The 23278-nt window shown below is 36.4% G+C and overlaps 2 protein-coding genes across 4 annotated transcripts in view; both read left to right on the plus strand.

Moving 5' to 3' along the window:
* The window catches only part of SGMS1 (sphingomyelin synthase 1), a 157435-nt gene extending 145839 nt beyond the window's left edge, over positions 1 to 11596 (plus strand). For all 3 annotated transcript variants that reach the window (XM_072425160.1, XM_072425161.1, XM_072425159.1), the window contains 3 exons: positions 5988 to 6141; positions 6776 to 6942; positions 9563 to 11596. In XM_072425160.1, coding sequence (XP_072281261.1) covers positions 5988 to 6141; positions 6776 to 6942; positions 9563 to 9739 — 498 coding nt within the window. In that variant the 3' untranslated portion in view covers positions 9740 to 11596. The remainder of the gene's footprint in view (positions 1 to 5987; positions 6142 to 6775; positions 6943 to 9562) is intronic.
* A 10921-nt stretch (positions 11597 to 22517) lies between these two features.
* LOC140339472 (putative neutral ceramidase C) overlaps positions 22518 to 23278 on the plus strand; it is a 30134-nt gene continuing 29373 nt past the window's right edge. Inside the window, exon 1 of the mRNA XM_072424202.1 lies at positions 22518 to 23183. The gene's annotated coding sequence lies outside the window, so the exon portion shown is untranslated. The remainder of the gene's footprint in view (positions 23184 to 23278) is intronic.

Here is a 23278-nt window from a genome sequence, read left to right on the forward strand (position 1 = left end):
AGAACCAAAAATTAAAAAAAAAATTGTCTCTGTCCAAATATATATGGACCTAACTGTATATAGTTGAATGGAGGGGAAACTGACAGACAGATCCTGGCAGCGCATATGTCCCTGGCAATATTTGTGAACAGGAAGGTATTTAGATCTGCCTGATCCTGGTTCCTCTATCGGAGCATTGGTTCAGGAACTCTCTGCTGTTGTCTTTTGTTTGTAACCAGCATTCTGTTCACCATAAAGAACAAAGGGCGGGTTATCTGTCTGGGCAGTGCCCAGGTGCCCTCTTGCACCTGCCAACACAACACTTGAGGTGGCCTTTTGTGTTCGGCTTATGTAGAGGTGGGGAGAAGCACTACAGACAGTTTTTAAATTAGCAGTGAAAAGCTCATAGATGTATGATGATGTATGCAGCCAAAAATGTAATGAAATGTCTGTACGCGGGATACCAGTGATTCAGCCATATCTTAATTATATTCAATAGTAAGAATAGAATATTTAATAAGCGTTATCACCTTTCTACTTAAATTTAGACTTTCCATTTAAAGAAAACAATGTTTTCTAAAATGTTGCAGCTCCTAGCCTCATCCTGACATGATATACCCGGAAGTGTATATTTTAAACCTGTTCCTGGTGCTTGAAATAGTTCTTTCCCTGTCTAATTATCACAAATTAATGAATTACAAGATTTTAGAGTGACCGTATTCGATCTAAATGTGGAGTGACAGCTTTTATTTTTTCAGACAAATGGATTAGTTTACAGAGTGTTCACATAATCCTCCAGGGAAATTTATTGAGTGAATACAGTTCGGCGCACATGGTAAATCGTCAAAAGTGAGCCTTGTATGCTAAACAGTTCAGCAAATCTGTGCTGGTATGCTAATCGTCACCTTTTCTAAGACCATTAAAATATTCTAGTTAGACTGTGGTGGATTGAAGGTAAACAGTTCAGTCTTCTCTGAATGAGAAGTAGTAATTGAGCCTCCACCAAACTCATACAAATACACTAGAAAAGCGCAGTCTTATTTCTAAGCCGCCGGTTCCCAACTGTCAGACACATTCATTGAAATAAAAAATAAGAACCTGACCTGCAAGTCTCTACTTATTTCGCTTTTTTTTGGCTGAAAAGGTCTGAACCAGAGTCAAAATATTCTCTGCTACTTGCTGCAATAAGGACAGCTAATACCAGAACTGCAGAATATTCTTGTGGTTTAAGAAAATATTGGTTTTATTGAGCCACAAAGTTATATGCAGAAAAGCATGATATTTCAGAAAAACATTTCCCCTTTCAAAGATGCTCAAATTTTGTTCCTCTGAGATCCCATTACACTTCTTATATAGTTTGTGTGGCTGAGGAAATACAGCATTTCTTCTATTTTCTGTATAAAGAGGTCTACTGTAATTTGGTTCTTCAATTTGTTGTAATAGATTTTGACCACTTTTGTTTTTAGATCCTCATTTTATTTTAATTGTGAAAAACTTCCTCTAATTGGATGTGTAAATTCTGACGCAATATGGGTCAGCGAACCTTCTTGAGGTCGTGGAATAGATGGTGAATAGATGGTGTATAAGCAGCACAGCTCCACGGACACTCGCATATTTCTGACATGGAAGCCATCTGCCTCTTCAATATAAGCTGCATACCAGCGACTGAGAATACTAAATTTATCCAAACTTTTTTGGCTACTATGCCATTTCAGGGGTAGGCAGGAGCACACTAGGCCAGACTCTAGAGTCCCACCCTAATTTCTCCACCCCCCACCAGGAACGCCCCCTGAAGGGAACCATTCCCTTTTTACCACGGCCGGCGTTAACACTTCCGCCACCTGGGTAAATAGGGAACGACCATATGCATTGCAGAGGAAAGGGGATTAGGCCGTATCGGCCAAGGGGTGTTAGGCTGGAGCAAACTATCGGCCAGGCCATATCTGACCTAAAGACCAAAGTTTGACGACCTCTGCCTTGGACCCCTGTCAAAAGGAGTTGTAACATTTTCGATTACCTATTAATGTCACTGTAGTCACAAGCTTGAATTTGTTAAAAAATATTAACCTGAAAGAGGTTCCAAAAGTTCACTATGCTATAATAAAAAAAATTGCTTCATGTAAAATCATCCAGGGACTTTTATTAAGTCACAATGTTAGTCAGAACTGGGAAACTATTTAGCCATTTATAGTCCTACTCAAACCGTGTGAACATGGAAATTGGCCAGTCCAGGTACAAATGCTTTGTCTTTTGCAGTTCCATGACTCAACTATTCCCATAATAATCAATAGACAGTTTATGAAAACTTGGCATACCTGCTGCTGACTCACGCCTTGGTGCACCAGGTTAGTTCAGGTCAGGTTTTCATCTAGTGCCTAGAATTTTTTTTACTTTGCTACTCGTTATTGGAGCCATTATATGTATCAAGCTGTGTTGCCTTAATTTAGCAAACTGTGTGCTACAGAGAAGTTTAAATTGTTCCAACTACATAACTGTAAACTATAATATATTGAAAATTTAGTATAGTTTATGGTTTTGTAGTTTCTAGTGACAAGGGTTTAGACATTTTGGGTATAGGTCTACTTTAAAGATATAATTCACATATGCAATATTTAATATTGTAAAGTACTTGGCTTATCTTTTTGTTGTGATTTAGCTGTGTGATCCTCAAAACAGTATTTATTACTGTAATGGTTGCACCTTCAGGTGTGCTTTAAAGGGTGATCCACACAAATGTATGAGAGTGAAGATTTCACCAATATGAGGGGAAATTGTCTTGTCACTGATGCTTGTGTGCTCATTAGAAAGTTTTCCTCACTTACATTTCCTGTTGGTAACAATGTGGATTTCCCATCACTTACTCTCCTGGTGAGAAATATAAAAAGTGAATCTCTCCTACAGGGACACAGTCTGTAAAGAGTTACTGTTTTATCACAATGTACTTTACTTGGTCAGCAGGAAGGAAGCACGTGGCATTTTGTAATAACGGGTTGCAAGTGACAGACTAATACAGACAGTGATACATCTTGTTTATCTGCAGGAAGATGTTTGTTCCCACCTCTGACTGGGCTTGTGGCTTTAGATTCCAAGCTGATGTAAATAGGAATTTACTGCTATTTACATCAGCTTGGAATCTAAAGCTAATAAAAAATAAATTCCTAATAACCAGTTCATAGATTAGTTAGCTCGACAGTGTATCATGACCTTTTCTTTTGCAAACATGCAAGCTCTATTTAAACTCTATTTAATGTACAGCGTTGTGCAATATGTTGGCCATATATAAATACTGTATATTATTAATAAACAAGGATCATGCTAGTCCCAGCATACAAGGATGTCCATAACTTCTGACTTTAGTTTTCAGTCTAAAGCTGTTCTTGCTTAGTGTCTGTCAAATTCCAGTTTTGATATTAATACTATACCACATTCCCTGGCTTCTGTACAGTTTTATGTAAACATATAGTACAGTTCTGTAGCCAGCGTAGAATGATGGAAACTGCTCAACTACCTCATCTGTGGAAACATGACCCTTTCCAGGCCTTCTAGGATTCACTTTGAGAACACTGCATGTTTGGTAAAAGAGTCTGCTGCAATGTTCTAAAATGTAAACATTACACACAAGCCATTGCAATTTCATAACAGACACCTTGTAATATACACAACATTAAGATGAATAAATACAACAAACTGACTTGCCAAATCCCCTCAGTTTTTCGGCTCTGCTGGCTTAGTTATGTTCTCATCGTATCTCTTTTGCAGGCCTTGTGTGCTCCTTGTATTGACCACCAATTTACATTCTTTCTGTGCTTTTAGCCAGAACAGTTTCCACAAACTCTTTGTTGTCCTGACCTTTTGTTACATAAATGATAATGGTTAAATAGATTGTCAGCGCTGACATATCACAGTGTTTATATACACTTCTATTTTTCTGCTTTGTTAGGAGTTTAGATTGCATTGGATTCTAGGGGTTCATGAGACAATCTATAGGCTCTTTACACATTGATGGCGAGCAGAACAGAGTAGAAATATTGGAGACAAATTAAACCGTGACTCAGAGGTGAGCTCATGATTGCTTTGTTCCGTTACACAGTTCCTATGGTTACTCTGTATTAAGGATCTGGAAGAAAGGTCCCCTATAACCCTGCTACATTCTGTGTAATATTGTGTCTGAAGTTTAACTGATGAGATGCTTTTGGATTATTGTAAATTGCAGGTGGGTTCCTCTGCCTGGAAATGCTGAACCAACATACTGCCAGTCTGTTTGGTTTATCATTTCAGTAAAGTAAGATTTACATATGGATCTGCATTTTCTATCTTGAGCTATGGGATTTTACAGATGTTAACATCTTATTTTATATGGTAAATTGTTTACATGTGAACTTCACCATCTTCTAGTGCAATATTCACACTTGTGGCGTGGTTACAGCTTCCTCATGCCAATGAACCCTGCTTGGTGGAGATCCCATACGTAGCTTCTCCACACTGCAGACTCATAGAGAATGAATGGGGGCGGCAGTAAGCCGTAGAGTATATCATTAGCAGCCTTCGGGTCTAGTGAGGTAAAAAAAACTCTTAAACTTGTGGTTCACGATTAGTTTGTACTGAAAACTGCAATGTGGGGACTTCATTCCTTTAACAACTAACACTAAAGATACTAAATTCTTATATTAGGAAAAATCCAGGAATTCTAAAAAAAAAAAAGCGGTATGAACTTCTCCCAGGCATTAAAAAGGCTAAAGCAAACCTATGTTTTGGCCATTCACAAGAAAGGTAATGTGCTCCTTGTTTTACTAGCAATAAATTCCTCTTACATCTATAATTAGAGCAGCAGCCTTTTTTCTTTGATTAACATGAACTTTTGAACCAATTAATTTTATAATGAATAATGAGGTAATTGCAGCAAAGTAGAGGATGAAATATTCTACATCTTTTTATATTAGAAACCTTTCATAGGAGAGAAATGATGTGTGCTATTAGTTCCTCTGGTAAAAGTGCTAGATTCCTGGTTTTCATGTTTGCCAGATACTTTCACAAACACTTAAAGTATAAAAATCGGTGGGTCAGCATAATAGCTAGCTTGACAGATGACAGTAATTAGTAAATCCATCAATGAAGAAAAGTGTCAGGGTAACAAAAACGTCTTGAAATTTTCCATACAGGCATTGGGCCTCTGAAGCTGAAATCCAAGTGGGCTACTGGGGTAAATAAAGCAGATTTATTGTTGTCCTTTTATGACAATATGAGAGTCACAATAGAGCAGGGGTGTCAAACTCAAATATACAGTGGGCAAAAATTAAAAACTTAGACAAAGTCGCGAAACTTGCCAAACTTGAAACTGAAATAGCACCTCTACCACAATTCCCTGTGTTAACAAAACAGTCCAATGGGGCTTAATGTTATGAGTGGCTGGAACTCCCTCTTCACTGAAATAGCACCGCTACTACAATTCCCTGCGTCTATAAAACAGTCCAATGCAGGGCCACGCATAGGCTGGTCTATAGAAGCGATTGATGCCGGGAATTGTAGTAGAGGCGCTATTTCAATGCAGCGGAGGGCCAGCTGCAATTCACATTTAGCATTTTTCGAGGGCCAAAAAAAAGGACATTGCGGGCCAGTTTGACACCCCTGCAACAGAGTGTACGTTAAGTTTCTTTACAAAATAGTCGTGGAAATATGGCATATGGCACTAAAGTTTTAAAAGTTTACAAATGTACTCTGTAAGAAATTTTCTTTACATAAAGCAATAAATAGAATAAAGGAAGCAGCACTTTTATTTTTTTTTTTTTTTAGAAAATAAAACTAGAAGACATCCAATTTAGGTATATTTAAATGGTCACTGTGCTGTCTTAAGAGTTCAGTAGTATTGTTTGATTGCAGGTCACTTTTAATGCATTAAACATTTGTACCATAGAGGGCATTTCATTTTAGTACCTATTTAAAAAATGTTTTGGTCTTGTCTCATTTTGTGATATTTTGCTGTAAACTAAAAAAAAATCTCGTTCTTACAGATTTTCGGCAACTGGGAAGCCCAGTTCAGGAGGATAATGAAAATGATTGCAGGAGGAGGACTTTCTATTACAGGATCTCACACTATGTGTGGGGACTATCTGTACAGTGGCCACACAGTCATGTTAACACTGACATACATGTTTATTAAGGAGTGTAAGTATTTCTCATATCCTACTAAAGCTGTAACACTTTAAAACACTTTGAAAACAATGAACATGAGTTTTATGTGGCAAACAATTGTGACCCAGTTCAGACTCTGTGCATCATTTCTTTCAAAACATAGTGTCCCAAATCATAGTGTCCTAAAATCAATTGACCTTCTAGAACATGAAAAATGATGACAAATGCTGCAGAGGACATGAAACATTTGGGTTGAAAATCCACGTGTCTGAAAGTTTTCATACGCATGAAATGTGACCAGCAAGGAAAGTATTGCTGTTTTATTATATGAAGGATGCATTGGTTTGGAGGAAGTTCCCCTTTTTTCAAGTGGCTTGTAACAATTTTTATGTAAGAGCACATCTAAGCCCCCTTGCAAAGTCTGCAGATTGCTGCACCAAATACAGTTACCCCTCTGCTACCAGGTTTGTCTGCTCACTTTCATTACTGATGATTCACATATCCGTAGCTTGTTATTCATCACCTGCTCACACCTAGTCCTGCCCACTACATTGATTGCTAATATCCTCCTGGCATGAGCTGGAGTGTCTGCGAGGGGATCTTGTAATATATTTTAAGAAAGTTTTTATAGATTTCTTTTTTTTTTTTTTTTTTTTTCCTCCAATAGATTCACCTCGCCGCCTCTGGTGGTATCACTGGATCTGCTGGTTTCTCAGCATTGTCGGGGTCTTCTGTATTCTTCTGGCACATGACCACTATACTGTGGATGTTGTTGTTGCTTATTACATCACATCCAGGTGTTTCTGGTGGTATCACACTATGGCCAATCAACAGGTAAGAAATAAAGAACAAATAAGAAAAATGATTTAAATGGTAGATAGTTTTTTGCCTTACCCTTTGGAACCTTGAAGATGATATGCCTATACATCAGTTTTCAGTTTTCACCCTATATGACTTAGCCCTGTTCAGGGGCAAAAGAGTCAAAGGGTACAGGGCAGGGTCTAATGGTAGAGCTGTGTTCCAGCATTTGATTATCATTGATACCAAATATATGTTAACTTTTAGTTATGTGACATCTTTTTCAAATGTCCGCTGCAAAAACATCAGTCCTGTTGTTCACCATGTTTTCATCACAAGGAGAAGGATCATTTGATGTTCAATAATAAGCACTCATGGTTTGCTAAATCCAATATGTAGTTCAGCACATCTTTAATACACCTTTTTGTAATAAGTTTTGTCAGTGATTTGTAGATGCTTTCAGTAGATGCTAAAGTACACATTGATCTGCATCATTGATTTGAACAAAAAGTTCTTAATTTACTTTTTCCCCTAAGGAATGCAGTTTGGCCTGTTTTAGCAGCTTGTTTTGGGAAGGTTATATGAGGATTTAGTAGAGGTTCTTTTTTACTAGCACACAGTTTGAAGAATATCTATTTATCTCTTGACACCTGCTTTCTGAATACTATTGGATTTGGTTGCAAGTCCTGCAAGCAGTATCCAGGTATTTTTGGGAGTATCAAGTTGTACTTAATCAGTTGAGTTGATTAAAATTAGAACCATTTACAGTGATATTCCTGGTATATGATGTAATGTAAATGATTAATCACCTATCACACATCTAGTGATAATAGACTTTTGGAGGGCCATTTACAGACCCAGTTGTAACAAGCAATGAAATCTGTTGGGAGATATGATGGCTAGAGAACAATATATTTTTTATAGTGTCTATATTGCTTGTTATCTAGAAAATGTCCAACATTACAATAATAGGCACTGCTGGTTCTGTTTCAAGTATGTAGGAGAACCAGACTTGTTTGTAGTAATGAACTCTTACCTAATCTGGTTCTTTACCAGTCCTTGTACATATATGAATTCCACTTAGATTTTTCAAAAGCTTTCCTAAAGTATATGTGCAGCTAAAACTCTTTATTCAGTTTTGATTGGGTTTTGGAGTTTGGTTTTTAATTTCATTACAAGGATTTCTCCTTACAAGCTTGATGGAGTAACCAGACATGAAGCAAGCAAAGGAATGTCTCCAACAGTAACACATGAGCATATAAAGATTTTAATGTATTCTATAAATACGTATTATTTTTTTTTTTTTTTACAAAAAGCTAGTTCTGTGATGTTGCTCTCTGTGAGCAGTGTCCCACACACAGAGAGGCGCTTTGATAGAAGCAATTGGTCTGCTCCAGCTAATAAAGAGAAACTTTTCAAATAAAAAGTACATCCGTACAGCAGTACGCCAGATACTGAGACTTGCTCAAAGTATCTTTGGACCCTCAAAGGTTTTATCTTTTCCACTCCAGCAAAGCCAGAAAATAGCCTCTCTGATCTGTTTTTTTTTTTTTTTTTTTTTTTGTAGCAGGGAAAGGTACGCATTGGCAGGACAGTACTGAACAAAACAAACATTTCCATGCACTAAATTGCTTAAAGCATACATAAACTGAGAAAACAAAGAACACTAGGAGGTGGAAGTATTTGACTAGACACATGCAAGGTCTCTTGTCAAATTACTAAACTCAATGGCTCCTGGTGGCTTTTTGTTAGCTTAGAGCTCAGCTCTGTGTGTGGCTTCGCTGCTCACAGAGCCAGCCGCCTCGCAAAATGTAACGCCTGCCCATGTGCCAGAGTTACTTTATTCAATTAATGAGCAGGATTGCAACCTCCACGGAAATCCACTGTGGAGCCAGTGGTGAGGATAGGGGCGTCCATATTTGCAGCAATGACAGGCGAGAACCTAAGGTATGTATGTGGGCAAGTGTGCTGTGCATAATCTCTTCTTATGGCAGAAGCTCACCACCAACTGAGTTTAGTTCTGCTTTAAAAAGGAACCTAACTCTACATTTCAACTTTGTCAATCTGCAAGCATTTTGTATATACCTTGCAAATGTTAAAAAAAAAAATATTAGTGAAGAATTTTTGATATTTTACATCACACTCGCTTACACACTTCATTAGTCATTTTTTTGGTATCCTGGCTGCACCAAGGTTATTACATATCACAGCATAGGCTGTAACCTCTACTGAAGTGAGGCTTGGGAAGGTTGCTTTGTACATGTGTAGGAATAATTTTGATTGCAAACGTGGAGGTCAGTAGCAGGACTAAAGGATGCAAATGCCAAAATGTGGGAGTACATCAAACCTATGTTATGTTTATTAAACATATATTTATGTATTTTATATTCTAGGGGTTTTGTAGTTTAGGTTTTAAGTGTTTAATTTAGCAAGTTAAATATTTGTGGCTTTTTAAATAAATTGAATAAAACCCTATGTAAAAAGTACATTGATATAAAGGCTGACATTGTTGTATGATGCTTTCTGGAACCTATTGTGACCTATCATGTGGGTGGCTATGGTTACACTTTAAATTACGACTTTAAAGTATTTGTACTTCAAACAAATCTTAAGAATTTTACATGTAATTTACAATTTTACTTCCTATGTTTTACAGGTGCTGAAAGATGCTTCCCCATCAAACCTTCTTTCACGGGTATGGTGGTTCAGACCTTTCCAGTACTTTGAGAGGAATGTTCATGGTGTTGTACCCCGTTCTTATCAATGGCCCATTCCTTGGTCTTGGTTTCCTGCTGGACAAGTGAAGTACAGTAGACTGGTGAATGTGGCATAACTACAAGATGCTAGCGGTGGACTGGGAAGCTCACTGAAGTGCTAAGAACTCTATGAGATGTTGCCATAAACGCAAATACCAACACCCCATCTGTATTTTAAGTTACCTTGACCTGTTTCACTTAACCTGGTCAACACTGTGATAATTTTTTTTTTCTCCAAAGGACCCATGTTGGAAGTACACAAAAACCAAGAATTTAACTTTATCATGCACTGTACAGTTTCCTGCACACTGTGGGAAGTACATTACCCATAGCCATGCTTGTTTGTATATGAAGAAACAGAATAGAACACTGGGATTTTATAACCTACATTTGTCTTTTCCAGTCATGTCTGGGAATATACAATTATTTTCTTGGGAAAACAATTTCATACCACTTACCCTAAATACTGGGCTTTAAGCCATTTTCTAAGCAGTGTCTCTATGAAGGCTTTGTTGTACCTGAACAAATGTGTGCTGCGGTCCCACATAATGGGAAGTATATCAACACTGGTTGAAGGTATTTTTTTTAAATTATATTTTATTAATTTTCTTATTGCAGCATTTCAAGTTTAATTAATTTCCATATGTTTAAATGTTAAAACAGTTTGCCTTTTTTTTTTTTTCTTAAAGTATTTTATTCCAGTGCTGTGGGACTGCAGCTGTGTATTCTGCAAACTATCTGTATCTGTTGCACCAGTGCTCTATGATAAAAATGATACACCAAGAATGGTTTAGTAAATATGATTTTTGTAAAAAAAAAATATTTAGCAACAGTGTCAAAAAATAGAAATTACACTCTGTTGTAAAGTGATTTTTCTAAGTATTTCCTACCTTTATTTTTCAAACTAATGTTGATAAAAATATCATATAAAGATTTTTACATGTCAGAGAGAAGATCTAATAGGGAAAGAGATTTGTAAATGTTTCTAGTGCCTTCCTTGTCTTGATTGTATGGTTAGTAGACAGTCTTAAAGAATTTTAATTTTAAATAAAGTATTCCATACCACACTTGAAAATGAAAAAAGTATATAGATATATAATATATAGAAATGTTATGACATATTTTTGGCATTCATATTTAGGACACTTTAACTCAGATTTTATTGTTTATTTTCATCATTAAAAAAATAGAATGTTTAAAGCAAGTTAAAAAATTTAATTTTTTTTTTTTTTTTTAATTATAAATTACAAGTAGCCAAGTCTTAGCAGCTCCAAGCATTCATTTTCCCATGATCATTATCCTTGCTGTAGTTTATTTACCATACCTCTGTTTATGTTTGACACTCCTGTTACTCATTTTCTGTTTTATTTGTGCTGAAAATGTTGGTTATGGTATTTTCGCACTAACCATATTTAAGATGAAAAGTATTTGATCATACGATTGCCAATGTACAGAATATAGTAGTTTTTTTAAGAATGGAAAAAATATATCTATAACTGATATATATATATTTGCATATATATCTGTTCTGTATTTTCTGTATAGCAGATTTATTTTTTTTCTTTTGTGTATGTTTTTTTTCCTCCCCCCCCTTTTGTGTATTCACAAGGTGATGTTTGTACTGTAAAGAGAACTCTTGGTGATTTAAAAATAAAACGGTTACAAAAACGTAAAAAGCAAATAGAATACACTTGAATTGTGTTTGTGCTTGTATTCATAGCCTTACCATTAATGCTGGGCAGTATGGATATGAAATGTCTGTCTATTTATGGTGTCTTCTATTATTGACCTAATATGAAAAAAACTTTAATGTTGTTATGGTTTGCCTCCGAATTCTTTATTTTTTCATCTTTCCATTCTTACCTTTTTAGATTTCACTGTCCCCCCGCCCTCTCCCTTGTTTCCAGAACTGTTAATTAAAATATATTTATTTATATGATGTTTGTGTTTTATTCCCATTACTTATAAAGTAACTAAAATGCTGCGTAACTTGCACATGAACCATCTAGATACAGGATTATCCACAGGTAAGTGCAGTTCAGTGTTTCAGGAAGGGTGTCATTCATTGAGATAGACAGGCAGGGCCAAAGCTGATTAGCTGATAGCAGTGTTGAAATCTTTTCTTAATTATAAAGCATTAGCATTAGAGCCATATGGATCATTTCAAATGCTATACATTAGGCAACATAAGGGATACATTGTGATTTCAAGTACAATCCACAAGTAATCCAAAGTTTGATGTTACTGTCCCAAACACTTGACTTCCACTAAATTTCTCCCTTACCATATTGTTTAACACTTACCACCACCACCAATCTAAAATTCACCTAACCTAGCCTTTCCCAACTATTCTTCCACAAAGGAACCTCTAAACTTCAGGTCTCGGAACACCTCCTAAAAATGGTTTACTTGAGGTCAATTAGATAAATGTCCATAACATCAGTGGTGCTTTGGAAGAATGGTCCCCTTTATTTTGGCAATCTAAATGCCACTCTTACAGACAACTAAAATGATTTCTGGTATGATGCTGCTTGATCTGCCAAGTGGTGATGGCTCGAGGGCTATGGGGGCAACGCAACTGGACGTACAGTAATCCACATCTCCGAACTGCTGGCAACCTTTGGAGAGTTTCCACAGAAGCCTGGTTGAAAATGGCGGACCTACATGTTTAACCTAAACCGTAAAGTAGAACTGTTTTAGTTCTTAACCCCAACATGTACCCCTCTAAATCCCCCCAACCTAATACCCATAAAATCTGGACAGGAAACTAGGGGTCTATCTACCCTCCTAGTAAATGCTTTCAAATTTTTGTTTGCCTACCCCACAGGAATATAGGTAAGTAAAAAAAGATTGGATAGCTGGGGTTTTGTGGCAAATAATGTTTGAATTGAGTGAATTATATTAAACATATAAGACACAATAGCGTAGAATACATGTAAGTGGTTAGGTTCAGCCCTGATGAAAAACTGGGTTTTTGAACCTTCAAACTAGTAATATCCCTGAATATATAAGAAAGGTATCAAAGGGTAATGTCTTGTATCCCAACACGTTTCGCCTGCTTGGCTTCCTCACGGTAGCCTTGGTATCTAACTATACAGGAGTAACACACATATATACATACATTGGGAAATGTGTGCTGGCGCTATTTTTACAAAATATAGCAGTTATAACTTGTTTAGCCATAATATTATTATATATATATATCCACCACTTCTGTCTGCTTACAACAAACGCCTCTGATTCCAATTCGTACAGGCTCAACAAAATTGTGCAACAGATCATTTTAAAAAAGGTATAAAATGTCTTTTTTTTTTTTTTTTTTTTGCTGTGACATTCTGAAAGTAGGATCAGAATTTGTTGCCAACAGCATAAAAGAATATATCCATCCTGCCTTGTATCAATGGTGTAGACTGGTGGTGGTATAATGATGCTGGACATATTTTCCTGCCACACTATGGGCTGTTTAGTACCAACTGAGCATTGTTTAATTGCAACAGCCTACTTTAGTATTACTGCTGACCACTTCCATCCTTTTATGATCACAGTGTACCTATCTTCTGAGTGCCACTTCCAGCAGGATCACACACCACATCACAACGTCAAATTAGTTTCCTAAACCTGACAGTTCACTATATGGTCAAGTCTGCACCTAAGCTCAGTCCAATAGAGAACCTTTGGGATGGGCTGCTATCATGTCCATATGGACCAAACATACTAAGGAATGTTTCCAGGGGAATCTATGGCACAAAGTATTATGGCAGCTCTTAAGAGGGTTCAATACAGTACTAGCAAGGTGTACCTAATAAAGTGGCAGAAGAGTGTATGTGTTAGGAATTTTTGTGGAATTTAGCAAATTCTTACCTGGTACAGATACGTATACTGATGTCACTTGTCAATATTAATTTGCAGTTCATGCTCAATTACAGTATTCATATAAAATTCATGTTTTTGTTAAACTTGTCACACTTGTCAGGTCTTTGTTGCTTTAGAAAGAAATAAGGTGCACTTGAAGTGCTGACTGTGTCCTTATTGGGGAAATTCACCCCTCGTCCTTCGTAAACATTGTCACTGAGAAAGTAAAATTGGAAATTTCTGGTGACAACTAATAAAAAAGTAAGGAAATCTCTCCAATAGAAAAGACAGAAAAAAAATGATGTAGAAAATGTAACCTGCACCGTGTAATAGCCTAGATGCACTAAAACTGATGGGTGCTTGGCGAAACACTGCAAAATATGAACAAAAAGATACAGGTAAGTGAAAAGTTTGCTGGTGATACATTACAAATAATGACATGGAATTTCAGAGATGCTTAGACCTTTCTGAAGGCAAAAGCCAGGACAAGTGCCATACCAGTGAAATACATTTGAAAAAAAATACCACTAAAGTGTAGTCAGTCTTTGAGTTGCCTGTGGGATTGTGTCAGTCCAAAACCCAGAAGTTAGGTGTTCTTCAAATAGGAAGTGACAAGTGTTCCTGTGATGGTTGTGGTGTGTGTTTTAGAAACCAAAAGTGCATTCCATTGGCCAGTATTGGCATACTGCCTACGTGCCCTGCCTTTTCCTTTCCAACCCTTGTACAAGTGTCTACATCATGTTAATAAAACACAAAAATAGTAATCAAAAAGTAACCATAGGGAAAAAAAATAGAAAAACAAAAAATGAAAACAAATGCATAACGTAAACCACAAATATAAAAGAAAATGTCCACAAATGAAAAAATATAAAAATAATCAAGAGCATAAAATATAGGAAGGTAAAAACATATACAGTATAAGTAACTGAACATCAACTTAATTAAAAAAGTTGTGATTTTTTCAGTTGTTACTTTTTTAAAAGGGACAGACTTTGAAAGTGTGTTTTTTTTGTATATAATCAATGGTTAACTTTTCTGTATTGTTGCTTTATAACTAGGCCTTAAAGACTTAATTTATTCATCACACAAGATGATGCTATATTTACAAATCGGTTGCTTCCATTGACTACTTTAAGAGCTATGATAATACTTCTTGGTCACAAAGAGAAAAAAACCTGTTCCCACTTTTAATAATGTAGTGGAGGATAAAAAAAGAGGATAAAAAGGCATAACAGTTCTATAACAAAAACATATACAGCAACATTTTAAAACCGTGGATACACGTTTATAATCAGCATTCTTTTTTTGTTTGTTTGTTTTTTCTTTTAGCTTTTATACCAATAAAATATTTGGTGTTCTGCTTTTTGGTAATAAAGAAATGACAGGACATGTAGTGCTATTTTTAAACCTAGCTTAGTGCAAAAACTGTAAAGAGAGCTTCTGCCTTCAAGTCTATACTGCCCTCTGCTGGTTAACAAATTAATCTAGTTTACTGGTGGTGAGATAAAGTATCCTACTTTTTCTATATTTATTCAAATCTGACATATTTTTCTTTGTTACAGTTGTCTTTCATACAAGTTTGCCTCAATTATTGGCACAGATTATCTTCTGAAATGTCATCCATATGTAAGTATACAGTACATGAAACTTTAAAACCTTGCACTAATTTATATTGTCATACTGTCAACATTCCTTATATTTTTGGTATTTAGTAAATGATTAATTGATTTATATAAATGACAGTATTAGGATTTAGATCAGTTTAGGTACAGTTTGTATCTGTGAAGAAAACATTGTATTTATTATTTTTAAGTGGTCTAAAATCTGTAAATTATTTACAACATTTATCTGGTATTTGACAGAATTTTATTTATATATTATTACATTATTATGTTAAACATTGTTTTTTTCTTTAGTCATTTCTTAACAGTTGGTTTACATTTTATTTATGTAATTTACTTTAAGAGAAGTAAGAAAAAATAATTAAAAAAAAATATTAGGCAGAATAATTTTAGTTTCCATATCTGCTATGACACCAATGAATATCCATTCCGTGTGATGAAGTGCAGAGAAGTAGCCTAATATTCATAAATGAAGTAGTGTGCAATGTATCTTTCATTACTAAAAGTACTTAGGTTTAAATTATGTATTTCCTAAAACAGCATCATTCTATCTGAAAAATTAAAAACTCTGTGATAATGTACAGCTGGCTTTTATAACAATACTGAACATTATTACAAAACTGTCAGTGCTGATAAGTAAATTATTCTTTATTGTTCTCATGCAGAGCAAAAAGTTCACTAGCATCTATTCTTAATAAACTTACATTAACCCAAAAAATACCAAATAATGTGGGATAAAAGGAAAAATTGAATTTTTTCCCACTACAGAACAGATACCTTAATGAGGGGGTTGTGAGAGAATACATAGCGCTCCATGGGCATTGACCAGGATTTACTCACACAGTTGTCTCATTCCTGGTGGAAGCAAGGGGAAATTAGCTATAAGATGTTGCGGCAGGCACTTTTGCTCAGAGGCTGATTTTCTCCCTTTTGGTCTGCCAAATATACAATACAAGTTTTAGATATCTGTTAAATACGTTTCCAAAATTTTGGCCTGATACCTTGCTGTGCTTTCTGCCTTTGCTATCTGTTATCAGTTACACATTACCCAGGTCTTTACAAATTACATAGAGACTTATGCAGTCTGTATTCTTAACATAGGTCCTGTCCTAGTGTGATATGGCTGCTTCTCCAGCATGGTCAGTAAGCTTTGTCCCCCTGGGATAGGTAGTGTATTCAGGGTCTGATTTGTGCTCTGTTGGGTCATCTAATATAGGATTTCACAATTGCAACAAGAGAATGACACTCATAACCACCTCACACGCACGGTTCCAAGACTTTTCTAGAGCTGCCCCAACTCTCTGGAATGGTCTTCCTTGTCCTGTTTAGCTTCCTCCTACTTTCTGCTCATTTAAAAGAGCACTCAAAACCCATTTTTTTCATACTTGGCTACCCATCTTCTTCTGTCTTTTGAAACCACCACTACTTCCCACCACTACATATCTCCCTTCCTATTGTGTGTAAATTCCCGCACCTACTAGATTGTAAGCTCTTCAGGGCAGGGTCCTTTCCTCCTCCTGTGTCACACAGAGCTGTGTAATATGTTGGCACTATATAAATCCTGTTTATTATTATTATTATTATTATTATTAATATTAATAATAATAATAATAATAATGATGATGATGAATGACGAATGGGGTGACTTGAAATGACTCCGTCCCCAGTATAACACATCATTTAGCGTTCTGGACCTGGGGTCCACTAGAGAAAGTTAGGTATAAGGTCCACCTTTATTGTAAATCTTTATACAAGAATAGAAATGTTTGAACTGAGAAATATCCTCCAATTTTTACAGTACGTGTAACATAAACATTATTACTATTATTATTACAATATTTCTTAGGTACCATCCCTCTAAAAAAGGTTTAAACTGCTTAAGGTATAAGAGTACTTATATTTTATAGCTTGAGCAGCCCCCTGCTGGAATCCAGAACTCGCCACACATGCATAGCAGGGGAGGGTGTTTGTTAGTCCACCGGCAGGGAACTAAGATCTCAGCAAGACTTACAACACTGCTTATGGTGCCAGGTCAGCAAAGGAAGATAAGAAGTTTGGGGATCATAAAGTGTTAATCAGATCACTGGAATTATAGCAGTAACATATTTCTCAATGTTTTTCTTCTCAGTGTGTTGCTAAAAGTGGACTGTAAGTAAATAAATCTAAACTGACCTATTTCCAAATCAAAATTTACATTCTATTATGTATATTTTTATATTCAATCCACAGCAGTATAATTGAATACATTGCATTCATTTGGAATATATTCTGGCCTTGGTGTAATCTAATCCAAACAAAAGTTAACAAAAACATAGCAATGCTAAAGAAATACAGATTTTCTCACATATACAAAATATTTGTATAATTCCCTTGTTCACTGCTCCCTGTTTCATATACAGAGAGATACAGAGACACATGGAAGCATTGGGTCTGATTTATTAAAGCTCTCCAACGCTGGGAAGGATACATGTTCATCCGTGAACCTGTGGGATCCAGCAAACCTGGAATGGATTTCTTCACAATCATTTGCTATTTGCTAGCAAATGATTTGAATCCTGGACCAGATACATTCCAGGTTTGATGGATCGCACAGCTTCACTGATGAAAGTGTATCCTCTCCAGCCTTAGTCATCTTTAATAAATCAGGCCCATTGTATCAACCACAAGCTAAACAAAAAGCTTGCTAATGGTTAAGTATGCCAGCTCTTTTCCAGCTCTTATGTGACAAAGTGGGTATTACAGGGGTTAAACAGCAAGCATCAGTACTGTCACTTTTTTTTCTCGAGGTGCCTACATAATCTTCAGGAAAAGTGAGAGAAAGAAAGGGCAGTATGTGCATTGGTTGAAAGAGGCACTTTATTAAACCTACTCTGGCAATAGCACAGTCAGCATTAATAAATAAAAAACACATATGGCAGTATGAGTGCCTCCATGCTAGAAGTGCATACAACAGTAGTTTTCAGAGCCAAGCCAGATGTACAATTAGCAAAGTATGAACAAGTTAGAACCTAACTTTATCAAATGTAAAAAAAAAATGAAAGCTAATTACAACTAAAACAAAGCCTAATTACTATGGATGTGATAGCTACAATAACAATTATTTAATAACACCCTTTAAACATTTTTTACTGATTAAAGCCACTGATCACATGAAAAGTAAAACTGTCCCAAGGCAAGACAATGGGCCTGATTTAACAAAGCTCTCCAAGTCTGGAGGGGATACACTTTCATCCGTGAACCTGAGTGAGCCAGCAAACCTAGAATAGATTTCTTCAAAGTCATTTGCTAGCAAATGTTTTGAATCCAGGACCAGAATCATTCCAGATTTGCTGGCTCACACAGCTTCACGGATGAGAGTGTATCCTCTCCAACCTTGGAGAGCTTTAATAATTCAGAGTCAATGAGTAGTTCCTTAGCCCAAGATTCGCACAGTGTTGTACTCTGGCCATTTGGAGTGTTGTTAGGCTGCAAAACTAGAAAACTCCACATTGGTGTTGTTAGATCACAGTGATAAGCCTCACATTGGTGTTGATAAGCTGTAAAAATATTGGTGTTGTTAGGCCACAATGTTAACAATAAAGCCTCACATATTTGCTTTTAACTATATGGCCTATCCCCCTTATGCACCTACAACTTTCTGTCTACCTCCTCCTCTCTGCCTGCAAGTTTCTGCTGATCTCCCATTTTCCAACTGCAACTTTGTACCTGTGTCCCCTTTCTGTCTACAACTTTCTGTCCTTTTCACTCTGTCACTTTGCTCCCATTTCTTTGCTTCTCCAATCACCTCCTCGCTGCCAGGTACCTGGATGTTGGCCCTCTTCCTAAAGATTGGAACCTCTCTTGTCAGATCATGCGTGTTGCTGCTTTTGGCCCATGTAGATGCTGTGTGTAAGGGGGAAATCTCACGTGTATAGAGCGCTCTCACATCAGCCGCTGTATCCAGTGCTAGCTCCACTCCTTCTTCACCCACTTCACAGTAAACTTCGTGAACCATGTTTTTCTTCCACTCGCTTCCCACTCTCTTTCTCTTAGTGGAGATAAGATTGCTTGTACTCCCGCGTTGGAGAGAACAATAAAGTATTAACATTTTATATTACTAATTTATTACAAGAGCACATGTTGGTAACATCCTAACTCTATGACAGTGGTTGCCAACTTGTTCGGACCCACGGACCACTAAATTTACCTGCCCTGGACTGCCCATGCGTGGGGAGACGGGTGTCACTCAAAGGGAAAGAAACTTCTACCATAGTAATGTCATGATGCCAGAATCTGCCCACTCTCCCATCCCAGGCTCAGATCTGCTTGCTAAACATCCTGAGGGGACAGTAGCACAGAGCTGTGAGCCCAACAAAAGTTGTGTCCACAGGCCTGTGCTACTGTTCCCTTCAGGATGTTTAGCATACAGATCTGAGCCTGCAATGGGAGAGTGGGCGGGCTGTGTCCACACACAACCCGCCACTCCCTAAGCCTGCGATCCGTACGGGAGACATGGTCCGTGGCTCTGGTCGGTGCCCCCTTCCAGCTCCCTTCTCTTGGCTCATTCTCATTGGCCACAGCTCCGGACCCCCAGTGATCTGCGGACCACCGTTTGGGGACTGCTGCTTTATGATGCATATTCTTGGCTTCATTAATCTTTTTTACATTTTTCAGCTCTTTTACATTTCCTCCCTTTACCACGTCTGCTCTGATTTATACATAGCAAACATTTACAATGTAAATTTGTAAGAATAGTTTACTAACAAGTATCATAATACATTAGACTATTAAAGCATATTTAAATGAAAGAATCAAAGATCAATATATTTCAACAAAGAAGAAATAATAATGGGACTGTTTAGGCATCAACCACCGGGCATATACATAAAAAAAAGAAGAACACACAAATCTCAACATACATAAATATAATCAAATCTTCTACATCAATACAAATGTCTCAAATTTTAGACCCTGAAAAAAACAGACTGGCCAGAGATATTATCAATAATAGTAGCATCTTTTGTAGAAAGAGACTTAAATATCTTCACTCTCATCTGCTAAACACCTTAGCATGTCTGTGACCCTCAACATATTTCTTATTTACTGTGCATTTACATCTCCACAATCTGGACTTTATTGGGTTTTGAGATTTTTAGATAACATTTTTTATGAAACATATGATATATAAGGACAATGGCCTTTTTTAAACCGCCAAGTAAATGATGATATCAACAAACTATTTAGCAAAGGGGATATCATGTGAACTTTCATCACATTTGCATATTGGTATATTATATCAAAGGTGTCTATCAGTGCTATCACTCAATCACTGATTATTAGTAATAAAAACTGCCTATGTGACTATCAACCCCAAATGAAAGTCCACTGAGATAAAATGCAGTAAAGTATTTATCACTTAAAACAAATAAGATAAACTTGGTGTTGTGTATGGTATGTCGGTGTTTCTTCATTATGTGACAATTTAGCCACTTGCTTGTATCACAAGATACTTGTCTCCTGACCACACCTGCTACTACCAGCTCTGTTCCCACTTATTAGTAATCATGAAATAATGAATGGATCGTTTACATGGTTGTGTTCAAGGTATACTCATCTACAGGAGTGATAGGTAACAAGGATATATGTGTATATATATATATATATATATATATATATACACACACCCCATACTTATAATAATATTAAATTCAATAGCTTTAAATATATGAGAATTCTCCACAGATTTTTTTTTAAGGTGTGTGGGAAGAAGTTATAGGCCTGTGGTGGCCCACGTATTCTGATCCATCTTTTCAGTAACCACCCAAAACAGCCAGGTGGTTACTGAAAAGTGTCTGGTAGTGCACCATCTAAAAGGAGCTGGGGAGAATACTGGATATAATAGCCACATCTGTATTGAGACTTCTCTCAAGTCCCTTTTAGCAGGGCGCACCACCCAGCACTTATCAGTGACCACCCAGTTGTTTCTGCCACCTGCCTACAGCTTCTTCCCACCCAGCTTAAAAAAAATTCTGGGGAAATAATGAATTTGTTGGTTGTAGGGATATGCTCCAAGCTTCCATGTCTACCTTAGGAAACAATAAATGTGTAAAACATACTTTATTAACCACTCAAAATACTCCCAAACAACAGTGGTTCTATAATATTGTCAATATAAAAATCATAGAGACAGGGATCATCCCCAAATGTTATTCATGTGTCACAGTCTCTTTGTGTTATGCATTTCATAGGACATAGTCCTCATTTTTAGATTATGGGATTTTGATAACATTTTGTGTTTAATGTGTAATCCTTTTATAAATGAATGTATTCTCCCATTGTAAAGTTTGTTGTACAATTCATGGAGACATTGGAAATGATCATTTAAAACCCCTTTGGAGATGGGAAAGTTTGGACAGCAAACAGGGCGCTTGGCATATTGCTTTCTCTATCTGACCACTGTTCAGTATTAAAGCAAATTGGAGGAGCAACAAATTAGCTACAAAATTACCTCCTACGTAAACAATCCAGACAGATGCATTTGAAATGAGTTTTAAACACACTTTATTCCACAAGCAATATTACAAGCATAGTAGCAATCCTGTGCTACATTTTAGGTATGATAATTGCATTTTCATGTTATACTTAAATTGTTATACTTAATTCAGATAAATAGATTTGCAGTTAGACATTAGATTTTTGTTGTAGTGGCTGCAATTTTTACTGAAATTGCGTATGGGTCCTATATAGGGATATGCAGTCCAATAGGCAATAATAAGTTAGAATATAATGCGTATAGTATCGTTAGTATCAGAATTACTAACAAGTATGTATGAGGACACATGGTTTCTATGTCGCCATAGAACACTGAATGTTGAGGATAGGAAGTGCATTTCTTCTAGGATAAAAAGATATCTCAAGCAGAACAAAAAGTCACAAATCATAACAGGGGGGTTGGAGGATACAGATGTGAGAGGGATTTAACTCTGCAATGATAACTTTATAAACACCACAATATGTGCCTTTGGGGCATTTAATTAGGATTTACTAAAGCAGAAAAGGGTCACTAATTCCAATATAAAACAGACAGAAATAATATTAAAAAGAATGCTTTGTCATTGTAAAACCTAAAATGTAATTATTTCTGTCTTTGAAATTTCCCACTTTTTCTGTCCTGGTGACCACTCCAATGGCACTTAGGCAGAAGGTTCTTACCCATCCTACCTTTTATTTTATAAAAGTTTTCACGGCTTTTCGTTTTCTGAGCACATTTTAATTTTTAATGCTATTTCGAAAATGTATGACTGTTTTCTCTGCTGAATATTTTACATTGCATTTGGGTCATTCTCGCTTTCTTAATAGATTGTCTCCTGTCTGTGAATTACTATGTGGATCCCCTTTGCATTAAAATTATGGTATGGTATGTTGTTATAAAAATATACATTAATAAATTAAGAGAGAATAATGTCAGCGTCATAGTCATAGTGTACAGATTATAATACATAACCTTAAAATGTATGCAATGTATAATGCAGTTAAGCGTTTCAGCATAGCAGATAGGGCGGTAGCAGTCTAGGTCATGAATATTTCTGTCTTGCCTCTGGGTTCTGCTGTTCTTTTTTTCAGTTTGCTTTCATTAGGTTAGTGGCAATCCTGTTGTGATCATTATGCCTTCTACAGGGTGACAGCACTGCAATAGATAGTTTTTTCTTTTTTGTACAAATTGCAGAATGAAGAGCATATGAGAAATACCATAGAAAGTAAAGAGCAAAGAGTTAATGCAAAAAAATAATAATTTTGATTGTCTGTTGGTGTGATTTCTCTCTAGGACCACATTACCATCCAACAACAGGGGTTCTTATCAATGAAAAAAGGTTAAGAGCATCCTTGAAGTAATAAAGATAAGCCTGGAATAGCAGTGAGCTATGATTCAGATTGAACAGTGTCAGATTAAGTTCAGTAGAAGCTCATAACAGGAGATCCTAATGGAGTAAGACTCGGGAACATTCTCCTCTTGGTAGGAAACATGTGTACTTTTCTATTCCACAGTCAGTGGGAATTGTGCTCTAAGGTAAGACATTCAGCCCTCAAGGCATTTAATTTAGACAGAGCTCTTAGTTTTCCAGTTCTTTTCATAGTGGGTAATATTTTCTCTTCCAGTTTTTG

This window comes from Pyxicephalus adspersus, chromosome 10 (assembly GCF_032062135.1).
Source record: "Pyxicephalus adspersus chromosome 10, UCB_Pads_2.0, whole genome shotgun sequence".
Classification (NCBI taxonomy): domain Eukaryota; kingdom Metazoa; phylum Chordata; class Amphibia; order Anura; family Pyxicephalidae; genus Pyxicephalus; species Pyxicephalus adspersus.